A 24545-nucleotide genomic window follows, 5' to 3' on the forward strand; every position below is an offset into this window, starting at 1 on the left:
TTGTGAATAGAGGAGAGGGGAGGGCAGTGTATCATAACATGTCTCCCAGCAGGCTAGGCCTTTATCAGCATAACTAAGAGCAGCCTGAACTCCCCTAACTGTAAGCTTCATCAAAAAGGAAAGTTTTAACCCTACTCTTAAACATAGAGAGGTTGTCTCCTTTCTATGTTTAGAGAATCCTGTTAGTCAGTCTTCTCAGACCGAAGGAAGGAGGTGGTTCCTCTAGCTCCCATCCTACTTTTGGAGATTCTAGGAACCACCAGTAAGCCTGCATGTTGAGAGCGTAGTGCTCTAGATGGATTGTAGGACCTAAGAGGTCTTTTAGATATAGGTGCCTGGCCATGAAGGGAATTTGTAAATGAGGAGTATTTTAAAGTAGCTTTTACAGGGAGCCACTGCAGAGAAGCTAACACAGGAGAAATATGGTCTTTGGTACTGTTTCTAGTCAGTACACAGACAACAGCATTCTGGAATAACTGAAGGGTATTTAAAGACTTTTTGGGACAGCATGAGAAAAATGAATTGCAATAAGCTGGTCTGGATGTAATTGATTATTTTTTTCCTGCATCATTCTGTGTTAACATTTGCCTGATTTTAGCAATGTAATAGAGTCTGTGTTATGTTTCACATGTAAATATGATACTCTAGAGAACATTGTGTAGCTGTGAAGGGAGACCTTTGAGGTTTTTTAATTGAACCCTGGAGAATGAGCATAAACAGAGGCTGGTGCCTCAGGGTTGTTTGTTCTTTCAACTGTAAAATGGCCTTTACAATACAGGGTGTCCACAAAGTCTTCTTATAATTTAGAAAATGTATTACAAAAGCAACTGATGAGATATGTTAATCAGATTTGTTGTATGTACTCAGTGGTTATCAATGGTATTTGGGGCAGCCATGGCTCAGGTGGTAGAGCGGGTCATCCAATAACTGAAGGGTTGGCGGTTCATCCAATAACTGAAGGGTTGGCAGTTCAAATCCCACCAGTCGATCCTTGAATCCTAGTTAGTGTGTTGTGTCCTTGGGCAAGATACTATACCCTCCTTGCCTCCAGTGCCACTCACACTGGCCTATGAATGTTCAGTGGTGGTCGGAGGGGCCGTAGGTGTGAATTGGCAGCCACGCTTCTGTCAGCCTGCCCCAGGGCAGCTGTGGCTATATATGTAGTTTACCACCAGAGGGGGGATGTGAGAGCGAATAAATAATGGGTCAATCATGTAAAACGCTTTGGGTGTCTCAAAAAGCGCACTAGAAATCCAATCTATTATTGTAGTTTTTAATCACATTGTGGGATCATGTTCAGTTTTTCGTCAACAAGAGATCAATTACTGCAAATTTTTACCTTGACCTTTTTACTGAATATGTGGCACCACAACTGGATCACTGATGTTAAAGCTTTATTCAAATCAGTGCATTTGCGTTATATTCTCCTGCATTTGTTTGGTAGATGTCCAGTGATGATGCAGTAAAGCGAGTGCTTGCAGGAGAAAAGTTTGATTCAAAGTCCAAGGCCAGCACATCCAGATCCCAGGACAAGGAGAACAGGGACGGACTGGACAGAGAGGTAAAAGCCTGGCATTTGGACAGATTCTACTCTGTGGTGTTTGGTAGATTCTCTGGGCTACTGTATGTGGTCTGTCTTTTGTCTCTTATAAGTTATGTGTATGTTTGGACAATTTCAGGAGAAAAAGATCACAGAGCGCAGTGGAAGTCGAGACCAAAAGGACCTGGAACAGTCCAAGGAGCCCGAGAGCCGACGCCGAGATGGGGACAAAGACCCCCATCGGGACAGAGAACATCCAGACAAACAGCACCGCGGCCAACAAGACCGAGACAAAGACAAGAGCCGAGACCGGGACAGAGACAAAGATAAAGACAAAGGACGTGTCAAAGACCGGGACAAGGACAGAGAGAAGGATAGGGAGAAAGGTCGGGAATCTCACAGGGACCGGGAAAGAGAAAAACGAAGGGACAAAGAGCGGGACAAAGACAGACAGAGGCACAGAGACGGGGAAGACAGAAACAAAACTACTGAGAATGACAGCAGCAAGGTGTGTCATACATCTCCTACACAGTTACCATGGTAATGCTGAGTGTTGTCATTAACAGGTGATGCATGTCTGTGTTCAGGTCAGAGTATCAGAGGACACACAACAAAAGTCCACAACCGAAGAACACAGCAAATCTGCCAAACCTGTGCCAGTGGTATGTCCTGTCTTCGTGTCCAAGCAGACATTTCTGTTTGTAAAATCATCCATTTCAACTCTCAACATTAACTTTTATGCATGTTTGTTTCATTTAAGGAGCCAGATCTAACTGACGAGGTATTAAACTCAATAAATCAGTAGAATACTAATGACTGACTGTAGGTTGCAGCTGCTTTGGTTTTATTTCAGTGTTGTCTCAGTTGTTTTGGGACTGGCTGCTTGGTATAGGGGCTGGCATGGCTTTGCATGGGCTTCCTTGTACCCAGATTGAACTACTAGCAGTTCTAGTTCATCTTTCCTTCTTTTATGTATACATACAAGTAATCTTTGAACTCTGGCTAATAATGAGATGTAGACGTCATGACTTAATACCTGTTTTAAGTCCATGGCCTAATTCTTGTTTTTCTGGGGGTGTACAGCCTGCAGAAGCAGTTGAGAACCAGGTAACAGCTTCCTATTTTTTATTGGAATAAATGAATCAATATGTTTCTCCTACTAACCCATATATGTCTATGTAACCCTTCCCAAAGCTTCTCTTATGATTGGCCACAGTTTACTCATAGGTTGGCAGCAATAATTAGATACAGGACCATGTAAGACAGTCAATATCCTTAAAACATAGTGGCAGGACTCGCATATTTGCCTTTGAGATGTCAAAAACTTAAGAGGAGAGATCCCACATCGGACTAAACAGTGTGTTCAAGCTCAGTCACAGCTGATTCTGTCTGTTTGTTTTTTACAGAAGGACTGTACCATGGACACATATTATATATACACACTAAGAAATAATGTTATGTATATTTTAATTAAAGGATGTCTGTGACCTTGGGATTCCAACCGCTGTGCCACGGCACATTAATGTGCCATGAGAAATCATCATATTTGCCGTGGAAAATTATCCAATTTCACCTGATTGGTACTGTAAACAAGCAGCATGATATAGATACATATGACTGCACGCACCAATGATCCACTCTACAATGGTCTCCTGCTAACATTTGCAAAATAAAAGTGAAAGTGGACCGGCCCCTATCTGGTGTATTAGGTTGATAAAGCCCCCCTCACTAGTGCTGCACGGATTAACGAGTTACCCGCAAACCCCGGGTATCGGGGTTGGTGCGGTGGAGATATGCCTTCCATACTATTATACAAAGGACCTCAATCCGGGGATCTGTCCGAGGGGTCGTTGACGCACCCCTCTCAGCTTTTTTGACCCAAACGCCCGCGACAATGTCGATCGTGCACCCTCGATGTGGGCCCCCTTGAAAAAACACAGAGACTCAGAGCTTTTGAGGAAGATTTGTGTGTGTCTTTCTTCAATTCCTGCATGAATATCAGCTTTGTGTTCAACTAAACAGGCCCAGATTTCACACTGAGTAAGTAAATTGAGACTAGATTTGCATTAGATTTCAATAAATATACTTTTTGTGACATTTTTGTTTGGTGGTGTGCTTTGTGATTTTTGTAATGTAAAATATGTGCCGTGGCTGTAAAAGGTTGGGAAACACTGGTCTAAATGATAAGATAAGACAAGATAAGATAAGATACAGACGCACTGCTGCCACAGAAGGTTTTAAGGGCTCTAAACTTGGAAGGATATTTTCAATGATATCAACAGTTAGGGCGTGAGGTGCTTGATTTCATTGTATAATGTGTTTTAGCTCTCACCTCTCCCTGTTTGTGTTTTCCCCTCACATCTCACATAGTCGGACAGTCCAGCTAGAATACCCAGGCCTTCATCTGCCAAAGGCCAGAGGCAGAAACCCAAAATTGGAAGTCAAGGTAAAATGCCCACCTTTCCTCCCATGAAACCATGTTTTGATAACTGACTGAATAATTGAAAGTATTTTTCTGATATTGTTTAGCCTATTGTCAACCAACATTTGATATTAAAAAGTTTATGTAGGTGAGTTTGTTGTTCGTTAACAGTCTTTTTTCCCTATGTGGGTATACTTGGTGTGTCTCATTGCAGTAGTCAGAGTGGAACCTAATGTTGACTCTGTTTCTCTTCTCTACAGATGAATCTGACAGTGAGGGTAAGTGCTCTGTCGTAGTAGTATGACGTCGTATGCGTTATACAGGGTGAGTCAGAAAAAACGCTCTTTCCATTTAAAGAAATTGTACTGCTAAAACGGAAACACTGATTTTTCTTTTGACCATACAGTCATATTGATGTGGTTATTGAGCATGTCTGGTGATGTAGTCATAGATTTATTGCATTGCATAAGAGAGAGAAGGTCCATTGTTTATTGGGCACTGAAATACCTGCCAACACAATGTATGCCACAGTGAACAAACTTGAAATTGACAACAATTACAGGAGTCGGGGCTTTGCTTTCACACTCAGGACATAGGCCTACATGACAGTGCCCAGGGAGTTTTCATCATGGCAAGACCACAGCGATTGCAGGTATTATTTCCTCATCGAGTTGTCTGTTTGGGTCAGGAGAGAGAGTGGCCACCTAGATCCCCGGACTTGACCCCCCTTGATTTTTTCTTGTGGGGGTATCTTAAAAACCGTGTGTATCAGACTGTTCCACAAACTCTTCAGGAACTCCGAAATCGCATCACGGCTGAAATCCAAGCCCTACGACAAACACGAATGGCGAGAAGAGCTGTGTTAGAGATGCGACAACGAGCACAGATTTGCATCAATCTGAATGGTAGCCAGGTTGAAGGTTGTGCCGGACGACTTCGTTGAGTCAAGACATTTTGATGGCGAGTAAACATGCTGTAATGGTTGACAATTTCAATTTCATTCATGGTGGCATAAACCGTGTTGGCAGATATTTCGGTGCACAATAAACAATGGACATTCCCTCTGTTATGCTATGCCATAAATCAATGATTCAATCGCCAGACATGCTCAATAACCACATCAATATGACTGTATAATCAAAAGAAAAATAAGCATTTCCATTTCAGTGGTACAATTTCATTAAATGAAAAGAGCGTTTTTTTCTGACTCACCCTGTATTTATTTATAAAGGAGAGTTTTAAATTTGGACACTACCATAAATGAGCAAAAAATACCTGAGACCTTTTAATCTGGTGCAGCTAGACTAAATGGTACTGTGTTTTTAGCTTACCAGCCGACAGGCCGTAAGCTATTGTCATCATGCGGCGTCCGGCGGTGTCATCTGTCGTCGTTGTCGTCTGTTGTCTGTCGTCGTCGTCTGTAGTCATCCGTTACAAAAATTTCAATCGTCGTCTTCTCCGAAACTACAATTCTGATTGACTTCAAACTTGGTATACAGCTTCTTTATGATGATGTCAACAAAAGTTAGTGAAATTATTTGGATCCGGATCTGATTCTGGATTTGGTACGACTTTGAAAAATTTCCCCATTAAAACAGATAGGAAGTGGATCGATGCAAGAACTCAGTAAATATAAACGATATCAAGTGTAAATTTCTACAGTAAAGCCCTGATGGGGAGATGACCAAAACGTAATGGCCACATGCTGATCAGGATCTTCTTCTGGATCTGGGAACTTAAGGAAAATTTAACATGGGCTCTTATGGGGAAAAAATTTCAATCGTCTTCTTCTCCGAAACTCCAGTTCTGATTGACTTCAAACTTGGTATACAGCTTCTTTATGATGATGTCAACACAAGGTATTGAAATTATTTTGATCCGGATCTGATTCTGGATTTGGTGCAACTTTGAAAAATTTTCCCATTATAACCGATAGGAAGTGGATTTACACAATAAATCAGTAAGTATCAATGATATCAAATTGGAATTTGAAATTTTTACAGATCTGATTGGAATAGGACCAAAACATGGGCTATTTCTGTGATATAATAAATACACATAACTGGGTGATAATAAATGGCATCTGGATACATTTCCCAAAGCTTTTAATTTGGCCGGTAAGCTACAGGGCCATTGGTCTTATTTTTCCATTTACAGTAAGCTGACACATACCAGGAAAGAAATAAACAAATAATGTCTAAAATTGCTGTTTAATTTACAGCACAGTACACTTTATTTAGACTGCTCTTTTCTATGAGTGTCTGACTTCTGAACGTGTAAATATAAACATATATTATATCATATATTATATTATATAATATAAAGTGGTGAAATCAGAGGCTGTAAAATGAGACCAATGCTAAAGTGCCAAAACAAGGACCTCCTCTAATGTACTACATAACTAATGTTTTCTTTATTAGATAGTTATCGTGATTAATTCAGAATCTTTATTTGTCAGTAGGGTTCACACATGTAGAAATACACATGCACCACTCACTGAAATTGGTCTCCTGCATTTAACCCATCACTAGATCATGCATGCATCACACACTGCATACTTGGAGCAGTGGGCTTGCCATATCAGACTATATCAGGCACCTGGGGAGGAAATGGGGGGTTAAGGGCACATCAGCCAACAACTTTCCGCTGGTCTAGGGAGTCACACCAGCGACCCTTAAGCCACAAGCTGACTCTCCAGGCATCTAGGCTACCTGCGACTTCCCATTACGAAGTTAAACTAAAAATACTTTGAAATGAGGATGTTCTTGGGCTCTTAGAGTAATTTAGCTACTTTAGCTAATGTTAGCACAAATTTGGTTTTGAGTTATATGTTATGTCAGCTAGCCTGCTAATTAGCCCAGCTAGCAGTAATTAGCAGTGAGGCCAATGAAAATTCACCGCTTGTTTGTAACCAAACCCTCCCACTGAATAATTACTGCGCTGATTAGTATCTTTGAGCTGCAACAGTTTAACCATAATTGATGCAGGTGTAATTCAGTACAGACTGACCCTGTTACAGAGTGATGGGTGGATGAACTGATTACCCATCATCCCTGGTGCCTACAGTCCAAACCTCTAGGGACAGTGTTATGACCTGAGGTTAGTTCAGTTGGTCAGGTCTAGGTTCAACAGCGTTATGTGTCCAAAGAATGATGGAAATTAATGTTGTGACACTGCATAATTAAAGTGTACTATAATAAATAGTAAATGAAATATTAGAGTGCAAGACTTTTTTTGTCCAGGCTGTGAATATTACATAAAGGTAACTTTACTGGGATCAATCACTAGTGTTATGTGTTAATATTCATCTTGTAGCTGAAACGACTTGGTTCAGATTAACAGTGTTATTGGCCACCACCATATTACTGATATATGGTCACTTGTCTCTAAAATAAAACAAGATGGCATTGACCAAAATGCCAAACTCCGATCATCAGTATGGTTGCTTACAAACCAATGTGTGAGGTAAGGTTGCACCGATCTCATCAGCCCTGATATCAATATTTTATCGGGGATCCGTATAAGCAACAGATCTGTAAGACCGATCCTTCCCCTTTAAATTTTGGCGACATGGGCTACGTGCATGCCAAACGTAATTCTAAAAGTAACGCAACAGACCTGTGGAGGACGTGGTGGGTTTAAATAGCTCGGTAGATAAAGCTGTGAGAAAGTGAAAGTAAGCTCACCTTATTGTCAGCCACTTCTACAAAGAGATCCCGGAAAAAAGGTGAGATGATGATCCCACCTTTTTGCCACCACTGACCGATTTACACAGCCAAGTCAAAGGAGTAACAGAGGTGAGATGGGCTGGACTTTTACACAGCCAACCTGTGTTCTGGAATCAAAGGGGCGGTGATGCAGCGTATAGTGTGATGTATAACTTTCACATCGGAAATACCCTGAGCATAGCTTCTGAGCTAACCTCTCCAGAGCTGGCCCATCTTTCAGCATTTCACAGATGTTAGCATGGTCCTCCGCCTGTAGTGACAACAGCTCACAGATTTCGGTGTCTCCCCAGTTCAACATCTTTCTAATCGTGTTGATATGTTTGTTTACTGTACACTGCCTGCACTCATTTTTAAATCCCCCCAGTGTGGGGATCACGCAAACAATACGTCATCAAAATGTCACACCTTGGTTGTGGAACGAGAGGTGTTCCTATTATATAGGGTTCCGGAATCATGATTCCACCTTTATCACGACTCTGTTACTACCTCCAGAGGCGTACAGAGCTGTGACAGAGGTGGGACCAAATGATCCCACCATTTCATTTACACAGACATCGCTCCATGCCCCCCAGTTGAGGACCTCTGCTCTAAATCAACAATGATGCCAGATTGATATTGGGTACGCAAAGTCTCAGAATCAGTATCAGCATCAGAACTGAAAAAGTTGGATCGGTGCATCCCTAGTGTGACAACAGTATCTACATTTCAAGGATAATATTTGATTCAGAGTTTCTCTTAAAAACCAGAGACTACTCCCTCTGTAAGTGACTCAGTTAGGGATTAAGCACAAAGATATTCTGTTTTAAACCATTTCCTTGTCAGTCCAGTTTATTTCTATAATTGGTATTAGTTATGTTGTTGGAGCAGTTTTTCCAGACATGCTAGAACACAATTTCTTGACCTAGCCCAAACTCCCCAGAGAAAAAAATGCCAACCCCTCCCTTCAAATCCTTCACTTATAAGCAAGTTAGAAGAGAACAAAAGAAGGCATCTTGGAAAGAAAAGAAAAATACACACAAACGCACACACACACATACATACACAAACACACAAACACATATAAATATATATATATATATATATATATATATATATATATATATATATATATATACATATCTATATCTATCTACCTATCTATCTATATATCTGTCTTTATGTCTCTCTCTCTCTTTATTTATATATATATGTGTGTGTGTGTGTGTGTATACATATATATATATATATATATATATATATATATATATATATATATATATATATGTATATATATATATGTATATATATATATATGTATATATATATATATGTATATATATATATATATATGTATGTATATATATATATGTATGTATATATATATATATGTATGTATATATATATATATGTATATATGTATATATATGTATATATATATATATATGTGTATATATATATATGTGTGTGTGTATATATATATATATATATATATGTATGTATATGTATATATATATATATGTATATATATATATATATGTATGTAACATAAATATATATATATATAAAACATAATCTGTGTTCTCGCCCACCTGGATGGTGCCTCCTTCAAACTGGGGTCCTCTACCAGAGGCCTGGGAGCCTGAGCAGGATCTTAGCTGTTCCTAGAACTGCGCTCTTTTGGACAGACATTTCTCATGTTGTTCCTTGTATCTGCAGGGGCCATCCTCTCAGTTTGGGGGTTACTGCCCCTAGTGCCCTGATCACTACTGGCACCACTGTGTCCTTCACACCCCACATTTTCTCGATCGCCTCTTTCAGCCCTTGGTATTTCTCAAGCTTCTTGTGTTCTGTCTTTCTGATGTTGCAATCACTTGGGATTGCCACATCTTTCTTTACCACTGTCTTCCGATGTTTATCGACCACCACTGTGTCAGGTTGATTGGCCATCACCACCTTGTCAGTCTGGATCTGGAAGTCCCTCAGGATCTTGGCATGTTTGTTCTCTATCACCTTTGGGGGTGTCTCCCATCTTGGCCCTGGGACATCCAGTCCCTCCAGACCCCCAGTCCATACGTATTTGCCATAAGTTACATGTCACAAATTAAAGCAAGAAAATGGACATTTTTAGAAATTTGTGACAAAGATGTAATGGGCTCGTGGTGGTGGTTACTAGTGGTTCACGTAGGAACCACTAGTGATATTCATCATGTACATGTGACTCATTCAGGGTTGAATGTTTTGAAGTAACTAGCATTTTCTGGATTTGTTGTAGTGTAGTACATATAAACCCACTGTACAAAAAAAGTAATTGGAAAAAAAAAATGTACGAGTCCTGGTTTGTCAGTGTTAGGTGAGTATAAATCATGTCTCCAGTGTTTAGTTGTTTAAACTACTGGAGTTAAACACTGCTTTATTATAGACTGTTATTCTGTCACAGATGGAGATGCTCAGAAACCTCTTCCACATGAAAACGGAGACATTGCAGGACCTTCAGTGCCATCTGACCTTGCCTCCAGGTTTGTACAGGATGCACTAAACAGTCACTGTATGAACACTATAAAGAAACTAATTCACCTGTACTTGTATATGGAAATACTGTAGTCCAGGGCCCCTCTGCAGAAAGTGGGTTTAGTGAAAACTCCTGAGTCCCTGAAATTCAATTAGCATATGGAATAACACCTGCACAGACCACTCCCCCCACAGGTTTATAAGTCCAGTTTCCCCCACCAGTTCTTAAAACTGAAGAAGTCTCTTGGATGAGGAACGAAACGTTTTCAAAAGAGCTAAAGCAGTCCAGTTGGACCTTGAAGAACTACCAAGAACACCTGAGTTTGGTTACCCTGAAATTAGGAAACTGTATTTTCAGTCTCTCAGTGAAAGTTTAGCCGAACTCTGACTCAGATACCGCTAGAGGGGGAGTTCAGTTACATGACTTGACTTGAGTCAGATGTTTTAGGACTTGCGCTGCCTTCATATGCTATCGGAAAGATGATCCTTTTTCCATTTGTTTTGAAATTAAAATTTGAAATTATGAGTGCATTGTGTTCAAGTTCTTTTGAAAACTGCATGTTGAAAAGTTCAAAGGTTATTTTCATCTCAGCGGTTTGTGTATCAAAATTTTTTTGCAAGTTCTCCAGTGGAAAATATGACAAGAGGAGGTGTTCATGTGCAGTTTTTTAGTTTGTAACTAGTATTTACATACTAAATTCTGATAGCATGTGAAGGCAGGATTAGACTCACTTCACTCACACTGATGAAAGACCTAATTCCACTTCGACCCAGTATTCACCCAATTCAACTCCACTTCGGCTTATGGTAAAATATTTGACAATGCATCCTGCTCAGAAACTTCAACAAAAAGCAAGAAACAAGAGGCCAGTATTTACTGACACTAAAACTACTGGAGGAGACTAATACATTTTCATGGCTGCATGTAATAGTAAGGAAAACAGTGGGTGGAGGAACTATTACACCAGTTACTTTAATTAAATTACTAATAGACACTCCACCACAAGTAAAAGTGCTGTATTTAGAAACTTAGTCCATTAATAGTAGGTTATATACTAAGCATATTTATCCAAATGTAGTTAAAGGCCCAAACCCAATTCACCCCTTGGCCCTATTGCTTGGCCCTTGCACTTAGCACCACACCTTGAAATGGAGTTGTAAGGGGTAGAGGTTGAAACATTCCCCTACAAAATGAAACAACCCTTCGAGACCTGTTACATCATCAGCTGTCATCGATGCTGCTATAACCAGATGTAACAGCTCTGTGAAAGAATTCACCATGCTGTCACCAGCTGTAACTGTCTCTGTTGCACAGGCTTTGGGCATCTTTTTGCATCTATCAGCTGCAAACCGCAGGAATGCAGTCTATTATCATTGAAACTGCATTAAACTGATGATCAAATGATTAAGTTATTTATGAAGAAAATACATACATTTGTATGTTTCTTTCATCACAGTGCTGCGCTTTTTGACTGTGTTTACCTCCATGTTGCTGATGATTCGACCAGAATTATAGGAAATTTCTCATACCCCTCTGTGTGTAGTGTGGTCCTGAAACATCTAAGTTTAAAGGGCCAAACAGCCCTCCCCCTTAGCCCTTCCCCTCTGACTTATCGAGAATCGGGACACCCCTACCCCTTCACATGAACGCTCAAAATGGAGGGGTAGAGGTAAGGGGTAGGGCCAAGGGGTGAATTGGGATTGGGCCCAAGTGTTTTAATTTAAGTGAGTGTTCATTATGGTCTGTAGGTACAAGTGCTCAATCATATTCCTCGACTATCAATAATGTACATGTTTTTGGCTTCTATTCTGTGTCTTTTAGCTCTGATTTAATATTTTTTATGTGAAGAAACACATAGAAACTATCACTTGTGTTTTGATTTGAGAACTGTTAAGACCTGTAGAGCTATAATTGAATATCAAAGGGCCACTCACTTTTGTTTTCATTTGTAATCAATCAATAATTGATTTGTCACTTGCACGACCTGAACAATGACTAGTCTTGTCTTGGCTTTAGCAGTTACTGGCCTTGCTTGGTTTTTAGGGTTTCCTTGAGACTTGAGGGTTCAGACTCCAGTCCTACTTGTTTCTTGTACATGTGTGACTCCACCTCTGGGTTCTACTATTACGTGTACTCTCTCAGGTTAAGTTCAGCAAACCCACCGTTTCAGTGTGTCTCATCTTTATCATCACAATATATTGTGGTTGTTAATTTGAACTGTGATCTCTGTCCACACATTCACACATCATAGATTCACTTATGTGCATTTTTAGTCGAATCAGTGAACAACCACATCTCAGACATTGACAGTTGCCTATTATTTAATGATGCCAGGCTGTGAGTGTATCTTAGATTTGCATTGTCCACTCAGTTATATGTAAAGATATGGAGCCCATGATGACTTTGAACCAGAGACCATCCATTAAGGAGGTTCATGGTCAATGTAGAGACGACCAACATAAGTTATTCGTGTTAATAATTCACGATACTCTCACTCTATGTGGGTGCTGATTGTTCTGGGTTTATTCTTTTTCGAAAATGCTCAAATATATGAATCCATGTATTGTTGCATCCACACCGTTCCCTCCACTAAATGAAAACATGTAATAAATGAACTCTGATCTGCTGTTTTGAAACTTGGTGTCTACATTAAAATTATGACAAGAACAAGAGTGATTCTGATTCTGAAAGCTACTGAGAGCCAAACACTACTGTGTCCGAGCATCCAGGATGTTAGAGTCCACAACAATATTTTATTAATTTACAATTCCTATTGATAATATCAATGATAAAAAAAGAAGAAAATCATTGTATCATACGACTCTGATGTGCAGTAGTTAAGTTCATAAATACAGAATCTGACAGCGTTGTGTCAGTTTTCCAACACTGTGCCTGTTTACATGACCATGAAAATCCAAGAACTGTTAGTAATCAGATAATTGTAATAATCAGATCTGACGCGTTTACATGCACTTGAGAAATGGGAAAATCGAAAACCCTGGTTTAGATGCTCCAGTTCATTATTGAATTTCTCTGAGTATGTACGTACATAGTGATGGTAGACTCAAGCTTCCTGTTATTGTCTTCTGCTCTTGTTTGACTATGTAACATGTTTTCTATGATTTTAATTGTATTTACATATGCACAGATGTAAAAACGAAATAAATCAGATTAACATGCAGGAAGACATCGGAGTATTGGGGACAAATCCAGGCATGTTAATCCGATTTGTCATAATCAGATTACCACTGTTATCTGATAAAACATCAAATATCAGATCATGCTGTTTACATGATCCCTTGAATAATCTGATAACTCCAGAACTCAGATAGTGATCTGAGTATGGGTGTGCATGTTAACAGGCTCAGTGTTGTGAATTGTTTTGGCCATTTGTAAATACATAACCACTGTTTGGAGAATCTTGTATTTCAGCAGTGCCCCGGACATTTATGGTAGTTGTTGGTGTGGATGTTGTCCTTTAGAGTGTGTTAAACCTACTTTCTGAAACAGGCTTAATACAACATTCAGCCCCAAACCGTAACATGTCTGTGAAACATCTATTCCAAACTCATGTCTGTCAGCTCAACTGTTTCTGTGCATTTCAGTACTAGATGTCTTTGCTTGTTTTTTGTTTTGTGCAGTATCAGACGACCCCCCCGGCCCAGCAGTGCTCGTCCAGCCCCCCCCAGAGTCAAGAGTCAGGACAGTCATGTTGATGTGACTCCAGTTGACAGGTCAGCACACTTTACAAGTGCCCTCATTCCTCTGCTTTATAAAAAAAAGTTTAGTCTGAAACAGGTTTTCTGTAGGTCCTTAAAAAGACTACAATCCAGTAATGTGGATTTTAGATGTTAAAATGTTTTAATGACTGCTTTGGTTTTTGTTTGTTTGATTCTTGGGTCTTAATTAGGTCTTAAGAAGTTTTCCATGTAACACACTGACATCTAAACCCTGTGAAAGATCAAACAAAATCATTTCTACTGGGAAGAAACAATGCTTTTTGTGAAGTAAGTATCCACTTCCATCACCAGTCCAACTCTGTTCACAGACTTTCTAGTGCCAAGGCCACAGCACAGGTGATTATGGATGGGAAGAAGCTGTCTGAGGACGAGGAGGATGAAGACAAGCAGTTTCTAGTGGAGGAGGCAGCCCTTCCTTCCACAGACGCTCATGAAATGGACATGGTAAGAGTATCAGTTACTGTTGAGTTGAAAAGAAATTGAGCCTGTTTACATGACCATAAAAATCCAATATCTTGGAGTAATCAGATAATTGTATCAAATCTGCCATGTTTACATGCACTTCAGAAATGCGATAATCAAAAACCGTGGTTTAGACACGCCAGTCCATCATCGGATTTCCTTTGGAGTACATATGTACATAGCAAACAAACTTCCTGTCGTTGTCTTCAGTTTGACTTCATAACTTCTGTTTTCCATCCATCCATCCATCCATCCATCCATTTTCTGAACTGCTTTATCCTCGAGAGGGTCACGGGGATGCTGGAGCCTATCTCAGCTACCCATGGGTGAAGATGGGGTTCACGCTGAATGTGTCGCCAGTTCATCCTAGGGCTAACTTCTGTTTTCTATAAATAAATCAGATTATCTTATGTACATACAGGAAGACATCAAAGAATTGGGGAGAAATCCAGATGTGTTTATCTGATTTCTCATGATCAGATTACTGCTGTTATCTGATATAACAGATCAGATTATAGGGTTTACATGATCACTAATAATCTGATAACTCCAGAAACTGGATAATGATCTGATTATCAGTGCACATGTAAACGGGCTCAGTGTTCTGAATTATATTGACCTTTGTGAATATGTAGCCACTGTTAAGAAAACCTTGTATTTCAGCAGTGCCCCAAACATGAGATGATGATTTGGTGTTTTGTGTTTTCTCTGTAACAGATGCCTGCAGCAGAACTGGACGGTGAAGAGAAACATGGTATGCACTCACATGGCTTTATCTTATGTCTGTCTTGTTTTGAGAAGAGTTATTGACCCTTTGCTCTTTGATTAGTGATAAGTTGAGAGATCACTTCCTTCCAGGTCCAGGTTCATTTATTTATCTGTATTCAGTCTAATACAGTCCTGTGTCCCTGATTTCATAAAACCCATCCAGTTCATCTAACACTGTCCATGTGATGATGTAGAGCAGAGAAAGTGGATGAAGTCTGATGTTAACAAATGTTTGCAAACTAATGTGAACTAATGAACTCTTATGAGGTGTTTCAAAGCACTTGGTGTCCAGTGTAGACCCTTCTGTGGGGTTTTTGTCCTCTAGGGTGCTGTGTGGTCATGTGACACATATACCCTTTTGATTTTAGTGATAGTGAGCCCGTTTACATTCACACTAATTCTCTGATCATTATCCAATTTTTATCGGCTAATCAGATTTATTATACACCCACCCGCCTCAGAGGGTAACAGTAATTCTGTCTGTCCATCCGGGATTTTTGTCCGACCGATTTCTCTGACACTATTCACCTGATTCACACACTTGTTCTTTACATGTACCTTTCTCTCAGTTTTTGCTTTTTTTTTTTTTTTTTTTACAAGTTTTTGAAAAGTTTTAAAAAAGATTGAAAGTTAAAACTCAAAATGAATCGCTGGGTAGGCAGGATATCAGTGAGCAGGAAGGGCAAAGTTTTTTGCGGGGGTATTAGTAAGCTCTGCCTACTTTTTTGTTTCGTTCTTTTACATCTGCACTGAGTAAAAACTATTAAAATTGTAGAAAACAGAACTTACATAGTCGAACGTGAGTGGAAGACAATATCAGGAAGTTTGAGTCTATCATCACTATGTTCGTGTGTACTCCGAAAGAAATCCAGTATTTGACTTGAACGTCCAAACCAGGGTTTTCAGATATCACATTTCTTAAGTGCATCTAAACATATCAGATCTGATTATTATAATTATGTGATTACTCCCAGTTATTGGAATTCTATGGTCGTAAACAGGCTCAGTGAGGGAACTAGGTTCATTGCTGATTCACTGTCCTAAAGATAGTTTTGCCATCTGATTCAGTGGAGGAACTTTCACTGTGGAAGGAAAACTATAAGTGACAGATTTGGCGTGAACTTTGGAATAGTTGCAAAAATGAAATTGTGAATGATGTTTATTTCCTTAAATCGGATTGGAGTGAATAATGTAGGGCAGGGGTGTCAAACTCAGATCCTCGAGGGCCAGTATCCTGCATGTTTTAGATGTTTCCCTCTTCCAGCACACCTGACGGTCATTATCAAGCTTCTGCAAAGCTTGATGATAGCCTTATCATTTGAATCAGGTGTGTTGGAAGAGGGAAACATTTAAAACATGCAGGATACCGGCCCTCAGGGATCTGAGTTTGACACCCCAATGTAGGGTATGTTGTGTGACCAGCAGGTGGCACTGCAGGCTGTTACACATGGCTCAGATGAACAACAGTCGAAAAAGCAGAGAACTCTTTTGTTTTCATCTTAAAGGACTGATGCCAGATGTGTTTTCACACTTAATCTCAGAAAACACAGCAAACATCTGATCAGTCAGCTGATCAATCACATCAGTTAAATATTCCCTCTGTCAGAATTTATTTAATAAAGGTGTTTCCATTTCCTCTGTGTGCATTTACCCTGGGGTGAAAAACAGCAAGCTTCCTATATGAAGAATTTTGCTGTTTGTTTCGCTGTTTCCATAATGATTTTTGAGTGTGTAATTCTAAAATGTGCATTAAATACATTTATGAAAAACCCCTATTTTACAAAGTGGTGAAACAAACGTGGAAATGTGGGGCCTCTTTGATCTTTGGTGGATTTGAATTCAGTTTTTTTACTGTAAATTTAGATTTTCTTTTTATTAATTGGTCTGGGACAGCTCAAAACTATGCTCTGGGTGTGCTCCATAGTGTTTGTTGGCTTTCTGATCGAAGATCTGAGTAAATAAATGAAAAGGTAGCAGTGATCACATCTTCAGATTCAAATGCATTTGTTTTGACTAGGCACAGCCTTAATTTTGTGAATGCAGCTCTTTAATGGATATTGTAAGCTTTTCTATCTTGGTCTATCTGATATTTTAGAACAGTTATTAACTATGATATGTTATTCAGATTGGTCACTAAAATTATGTCAAAATCTCATCATAGGTTCTCACAGAATGAAATACACACACAAACACATGAGGCTTCCAGTTTATGTTTCCATTTTCAGTAATCAACTTCAGTTTTTAATATCAGTAACATTAATGGATTCAGCTGTGGATGAGCGCTACTGTTCAACCCATAGGTCACAGTTGTCCTCCTGAACGTATGGCTTCATTAAGTGAATATTCCAACAGTGTTAACTTCTACGAAGTCAAACTGACCAACTGTTTCAGTACTTCTACTTCTTTTACAAGTTCTTACCGTTTGACAGCATTCAGCCTGGTTACTGATTATCCTCAGGTGGGTTTATTGAAGGGTTCAGTAGGTTTTGTGGCTGAGTCAAGGTTAATGGTGGCTCTAGGAGATCATTCACATTCCCTTTCATTGGTTTGTCATCATAGGTGGCCTCGTGAAAAAGATCCTAGAGACCAAGAAAGACTATGAATCGTCATCATCTTCCCCCAAGTCAAAGGAACAGGTATGCTTGTGTTAGTAGTTCTTTTTCTTCTCCACTGGAGGGCAGTGTCAGCCTAATTTCTGAGACTCCCCATCAGTTTTGTTGGCCGTTCTGTTTTTTTTTTTTTTAACCATGGTCCCCAGGGCAAGTGTTTTGACCACACTAAAAGCCCAGTGCTGCTATGGTTATTATCCAAAGTAAGATATAAACAGTGTAGAAGTGTAATTACACTGCCTTAGAACCACAAAAATGTTGGCCAGACAAGCAAATATGAGCTTTAACAGACCTCACACAATTAATACACACACATCAACATGTGTTGAGTAAAGTGAGCTGTGGAGGTATGCATGTGTTCATCTATTTATCTGATTATATTTGTTCTTTTCTACAATTTGAGGTGTCAACCAACAATCTTGAAATCTAACTTTTGACAAACAAACCTGTAGACTGATTAATTCTGTCATTTCTACAAACAGTTTTCACTCAAAGTGCTTTCAGTCCATCCTCTGCTGATTTGGTTAATTTAAAAAATAAAACAATATCCATATGAATGTCAGTTTTTTATAGGGTTCTCATGGTCATGACAAACCCAGGAAAGCCATGGAATTTTAAAGTCTCACTTTCCAGGCCTGGAAAACTCCTGAAACTTCCATGGTTCTCTCATGGTTCTGTCCTGGTTCTGTCCTGGTTCTTTCCTGGTTCTCTCATGGTTCTGTCATGATTCTCAAAATGTTCTGTCATGGTTCTTTCATGGTTCTGTCCTGGTTCTTTCCGGGTTCTCTCGTGGTTCTCTAATGGTTTTGTCATGGTTCTCTCCTGGTTCTGTCATGATTCTCTGTTGGTTCTCTCCTGGTTTAATTATGGTTCTGTCATGGTTCTCTGATTGTTCTCTCATGGTTGTGTCATGGTTTTCTCACAGTTCTTTCATGGTTCCGTCATGGTTCTCTGATGTTTTTCTCCTGGTTCTCTCATGAGTCTGAATCGCTGTGACTCTTCCAGTTGGGTTCCAACGTTTTTTTCCGTGCTGGGAGGTGGTGGACACCGTCTGTGTTGGGTGGGTGGTCTTCTCCATTCATCCATACTCTCCCTCCATCCCTTCCCTCACTGGCCACCCTGACTCTGATTGATGCACTGTTTTGGGCTGTCACCCGTGCATAACCCCCCTCACCCCCTCACCCCCCCCACATTTATCCCACTACTAGCAGTAGCTGTACACGTCAGCCCTCATAACTCACACCTGAATTCACCATTGTTTATCCACTAAAGAGCCTGACAGAAGCTTCAGCTTTTGGCCCAGTTTTACTTATGACAGTAAAGGTAACTGAATTAACTAGATACTACACCTAAACACCTTCACTGAAATCACTTATCCATGTTGAAAGTGTGATGTATGCCACTTGACACTTATCAAGTATGATGTATTACCCACTATCTTAACTATTATTGATGTCATCTTCATAAACTTTTATAGAATTATAAGTTAATACAGTTAACATGAATGGCATTTGTAACTGTAACTGTTTGTTAGTGTGTATTAAAGCATTAACAAAATGTCAAGTAATTCAAGTAATGTACCAGTTAATACTTAACACAGCCACATTAGCAAATGGTTAATAGATACGGGGTAAACTCTCAATTAAAAGGTGCTTATAATTGCTTTACCTAGTGTTATGGTAAATATTGTATGCATTAATATCGTAGTTAAAGTGAACACATTAAATGTAAAATATGCACATCACTTAACATTAACTGGTAGTGGTTATTACTGACTTATTGAATATAAATAATGCATCAATCTATATTTAAGTTAAAGTGAGCACCACTGGTATGCAAGTGAGAAAACCATACTTAGGTTAGTTAATTATTGTATTAAATAATACTAAATAATGTAAATGATATGCATATTAATACAATAATTAACACGAACACCATTAGTAAAGCAGCCAGGTAAACATTAATTACCTGATAAATAGTGCTTATCTCTGTATTAGAGAGTTAAATTAGTCTTCTTTAACTGCTGGTGCCTATTAGCACAGCATCTAACGTTAAATTACGCAATTAATGTATATTGATACCTTAGTTAAGATCAACATACTAGTTAATATGTGTTTTCCATGAATAAAAAAAACCTATAGTGACCTTATAACAATGTCCCATTACCAGTCAATCTCGCTTACTGACTGCTGCTTGTTTACTCGCACTTGATCACCCGGAAACAACGTGGGTACGTCCCTTCTGGCCGGCAATGGCTGTTCCCCATAGGCTCTGCCCCCACTCATAATTTATGTAATAAAAAGGTCCTGTGTGATACATTTATGCTGATTTATTTATTTATTTATGTATGTACGCATGTATGTATGTATTTATTTATTTTACTGAATTTGCACCTCTCTTGTTTATAAGTTATAGTCAAAGCTCAATTAATGTCGTAAGCATGACTAGTACTGGTACACTTTAAGCTTTTTTGAGTTTTCAAACATTTGCTTCAAAGTCATTTTATACAATCACAGCTACTGTGGCCATATTCTAAAGTGTTTCAACTAAAGTAAATGTGCGTCCAAACAGAGACATGTACACACATCAAACGAATGAAAGAAAACAGGTGTATGTGTAATGTGAGCAGTAGGGTTTATCCTCATTTTCTTAAATCCACCTCCTGAGTTTCCAGGGGTTTCAGAGCTTCCTTTCATGGTATCCTGTATGGTGTTGAAGGTCGGTAGTGCACGTATGTCTGCTGCTCCGTCCAGTCCTCCGTCATTACTGCCCTCACCTCGTCAACTGCATAAAGAACTATAATGACTTCCTTCCTCACATGAAAGGGTGTAGAGGTCAGCCTAATAGAGCTGCTTTTTTTCTGGCAATCATGGTAAAATGCAGTGGGTCAAAAATGTAAATATTGAACTTCCTCATTCTAGTGTTAGGATGACAAGTCTGAAATTTCAGCTGTTGCTTTTCCTCTTATTAAATGCTGATGCTCGTCAAAAGTGGGCCTGGATGGATTCCACACCTGCTTTGTTGTATTTATGACAGCCTTTATCTAATGTATCCGTGTTGTTTTTCCAAAATTAATTTTAATACTTCCTTCCATACATATGCTCATGTAAATAACAGGAATATTGCAATGGTACAGTGACTGTATTTTTTTCACTACAGTATGTGTGTCCAAATAATTTTCTGTATATTTGTAGGTATGACCCTGGTCATGACCCTTGGGCTGCGTTGTATATTATTCTAAGATACTTCCCTTTTTATTTAGACAGATTCTGCCCTGTGCAGCAGCTGCGTTTTCATAAGAATTCTTGTGTACTCTTTCCCCCTTTTTCTTTACCCCCATCAAATTAGCCTTGATGAAGGTTTGTAATGTATAAATAAACCCTGTGGGCCACAAATGGACGGCTGTTGAGTGAGAGTCATGGAGGAGAAGGGCCAGAATACTCTCTGCAGAACTGTCATGAAAATAAATAGTGTTCTCTGTTGGCCCTGGTGTCTTCATAAACATCTAGTGTTTTTATGTGGAAACAGAAGGAAATGACCCTGTGGCGTTCCATTAGTCATATTACTTTTGCAGAGGTCATATTGTCGTATTTAGTGGAATATGGTCGGAGTTATGAGGAGTATCCGCTTCAAGTATCACACCATACTCTTGAAAAACTTTTTTTGTTGTTTCTTTGTTTTTTCCTCATTACTTTCAGATGTGCAGTACATATTCAGAGCTGTGGGATATTTGAGTGTTGAGGTGATGGATCTTTCAGAATAGATGTATCAGTGGTGACTCCCAACAAAGGCTGATCATAATATTAACCTTTAAAAATCCACTATCAGTCTACATCTTATAGAAAACCACGTAACAACCATCTACCTGAAAGTTGCCTGGTGATATGAATGATGAGCAGAAAAGAAATGATGGATCAGTATAAAAATATACAGAGATGCAACAGGAAGCAGGAATAATAGACATGTTGACCAGTGTAAAGAATCAGGTCGGTCAACTGATACTGAAACATTTAGAACACCCACATCTCTTACACACCGACTCAGTACATACTGAAGGGTTTATTTTATTGGTATTTGTTTAATGAACACCAATGACTGATCTTTGTACTCTCAGACTTTTTCGTCATGCAGTTCTTTTTGGACTTTTGTCATTTTGAAATTGATGCATCCCTATTTTATGTCTTTAGAGAACGTGCTGTCCTGTTGAAAGATTCAATTCCTGTGGCCATGAACATGTCTCAATACTTCACTGAATTCAAGTCATTTGTATAATGTTTGCAAGGTGTACATTTTTGCATTGATCCCTGACTCACCTCGAGGATCATTTTGTATTTTTGCGTTGCAAAGACTGTCGGCATGTGCGCCACTGTCTCCAAATGGACACTGGTAGATAAGAAAGTTGATATTCAAGATCATTTTCCTGTCTTTAGTGTGTAACGTTCTGTTCCCTCTCTATCTCTTGATCACATTTGTGTAGTGATAATGGAACATTCGATTTTGTGAACTTCTAAATCTACTCAAATTTGTGATCTAGGCTCTGGCTTTTACAAAATTGTAATCAGTCAAGCTTTTTCCATATTCTGGAAACTGTTAAATACAGAAACTGGATTATGTTCCCTTTCAAATCAAATAAATGTTCTTTTGTTTCTAAATTCTCTAAATGCTAAAGTCAAACTCCTTTCCTTTGTACAAAAACAGCTGCAGTTGCTGTCATCCCTATCAATGTGTGGCATTCAACGCTGTCTGACTGAGATAATGGGAAAACCTGTCCCCATTCCCCTTCTGCCACCTTTCATTGCTCTGTGGTCACAATGTCTAAATATTTTTTCTGTGATCTGGGTGAGAAAAAGAAAAAGTCAGAGCGCACAGGTCTTGTCGACCCTGACGGAGACCCCTATAAAGCTGTGATTTATATCCACCCAGACAGAGTCCACATGAACCAGGGGTCATGTTTTCATTTCAGTTTTTTTTATTTTCCACCAGAGAAGGAGGAGGAGGGGCAGGTGGGACCTTTGGTAGCAGCGGGATGGCAAATAGAATGAAAGTGTGGGTCCTGTGTGCACAGCGTAGACCAAACCACAGCCAGCCCTGAATGAGCCATACAGTGTTTGTGTAGCTGCAGGACTCACATCACCCAGTGGAAAACCACCCACACTGTTGAGGGACCAGCCATCCAACATGTTTCAACCATCACACCCACCACAAACGGGCAAAAGAGTGAGGTTGTCTGAAATTTGTACTAGTCAACAATGATTTTTGAAGTCATCTGTGGAGTGGCATTCTGTCCAGGCAAGATGCCGCTTACAATTAGAATTACTTACCAAGCACTTTGGTTTGTTTAAAGTTCCCTTAAAATGCATGGTTGAGTGCAATTGGGCCTTGCATATTTATGTGTTCTCTGTAAAAGCCAATCCATAAAACAAGGGAGGCAAGGCCCCTCCCCCTCCTGATTGGTCAACTTCACCTATGGAGTAAGGAATGACCCAGAACAACCCACAATGACCCAGAACCTCTAGCTAGCTACACATCCTTCATAGGGGACATTAAAATCCAAGGAAGCACTTAATTGAATGCAAAATGACTTTATGTCCCTGAGTGTGGAAGGTCTTATCATTTTTTTGTGTTTTCAAGATGACGAACACTAAAGTACCTTGTCTTAGTTGGGTCATATAGTGGTGTTCAGGTACTACATGTAGCTCCCCTTCACTTCAGTATTTGGCATTTATAAAAATACTTAAACATCAACGTAGAGTTCATTAATGAAATGTGAGTATGTTTGCTTGAAATTTGTGTTTTTGTCAGTTGTTGGAGGGTGTTTTTTCAGAGACCATCCACAGTATATAGCACAAATAATATGAAACTGCACACATCCTGAATAAACATATATTAATAAGGCCTAAATAAAATAGTCATATACTAATATAATATCATTGGCTTCCAGCTAACATTAATTCATCATAATTATCATTTGCAGTATTTTCCTGCTCATTTCCATGTCCTTTAGACAAGCTTTGTGTTGCGACATCTTATAGACCATGGCAAAAATGCAGACCACAAATTCCATTTCATCTCTATTTGTGTCTGAAAAATGTCATGTAAACATCAGGATATTCAGAGGGTACATGGCCTGTGAAAACTGAGTTCAGCATTTAGAGTCTGCCACTACTTTCCTAAAGGGGGGGTCAACGGGCACAGCCACGTGATGATGAAACATTGCAGTGCATTGAAAATGAAGAAGTCTGGGACATTTCTAGTGGTTGTTTGTGCAAATTGAACTGAACTTCATGTCGGGTTAACGTCATGTGAAGATCATTAAATTATTCTGATCTCAAATCAAATCTGAAACTAACGAGTGAAAATAGTGAACATTAACTTTACTTCAGCTTGTAAATCAGTTTTTAAGGTTATTCCAGCCTGGCTTTACAGAATGTTTCATCTTGTTTTACCTTTTACATCATGTTGGTCTTATATTTGTCATGTGTGATATTTATTTTATGCAGGGATGTATAGATACACTAGGAATTTCGTCCGAGATTTTTGTCCAACCAATTTCTTAGACAGTATTCACCCGATTCTTTTCAAATTTGACACACGTTCTTTACCACTAGGAGATGTGCAGTGTGCAGTTTAATGTCTGAATGTCAATTTTTAGATTTTTTTTTTTTTTTTTTTTTAATTTCAACTAAGAAAATTTGTCCAACCAATTTCTCAAAGACCATGGACCCAACTCCTTTCAAATTTCACACCCATGTTCTTTACATGTACCTTTCTCTCAATTTTTGCATTTT

General features: G+C 39.1%; 1 protein-coding gene across 4 annotated transcripts in view; it reads left to right on the forward strand.

Annotated features, from left to right (window-relative positions):
• traf3ip1 (TNF receptor-associated factor 3 interacting protein 1) overlaps positions 1-24545 on the forward strand; it is a 40993-nt gene that overhangs the window by 8552 nt on the left and 7896 nt on the right. Inside the window, exons 4-15 of one of the 4 annotated variants that reach the window (XM_030124420.1) lie at positions 1445-1561; positions 1680-2048; positions 2128-2202; positions 2301-2321; positions 2624-2647; positions 3911-3986; positions 4223-4240; positions 10107-10185; positions 13820-13912; positions 14227-14365; positions 15101-15134; positions 17708-17784. In XM_030124420.1, the coding sequence (XP_029980280.1) occupies positions 1445-1561; positions 1680-2048; positions 2128-2202; positions 2301-2321; positions 2624-2647; positions 3911-3986; positions 4223-4240; positions 10107-10185; positions 13820-13912; positions 14227-14365; positions 15101-15134; positions 17708-17784 (1122 nt within the window). Of the gene's footprint in view, positions 1-1444; positions 1562-1679; positions 2049-2127; positions 2203-2300; positions 2322-2623; positions 2648-3910; positions 3987-4222; positions 4241-10106; positions 10186-13819; positions 13913-14226; positions 14366-15097; positions 15135-17707; positions 17785-24545 lie in introns of all 4 variants that reach the window. The other 3 variants (XM_030124419.1, XM_030124421.1, XM_030124422.1) reach the window with 3 other exon arrangements.

Source organism: Sphaeramia orbicularis, chromosome 21 (assembly GCF_902148855.1).
Source record: "Sphaeramia orbicularis chromosome 21, fSphaOr1.1, whole genome shotgun sequence".
In the NCBI taxonomy this organism is placed as follows: Eukaryota; Metazoa; Chordata; class Actinopteri; order Kurtiformes; family Apogonidae; genus Sphaeramia; species Sphaeramia orbicularis.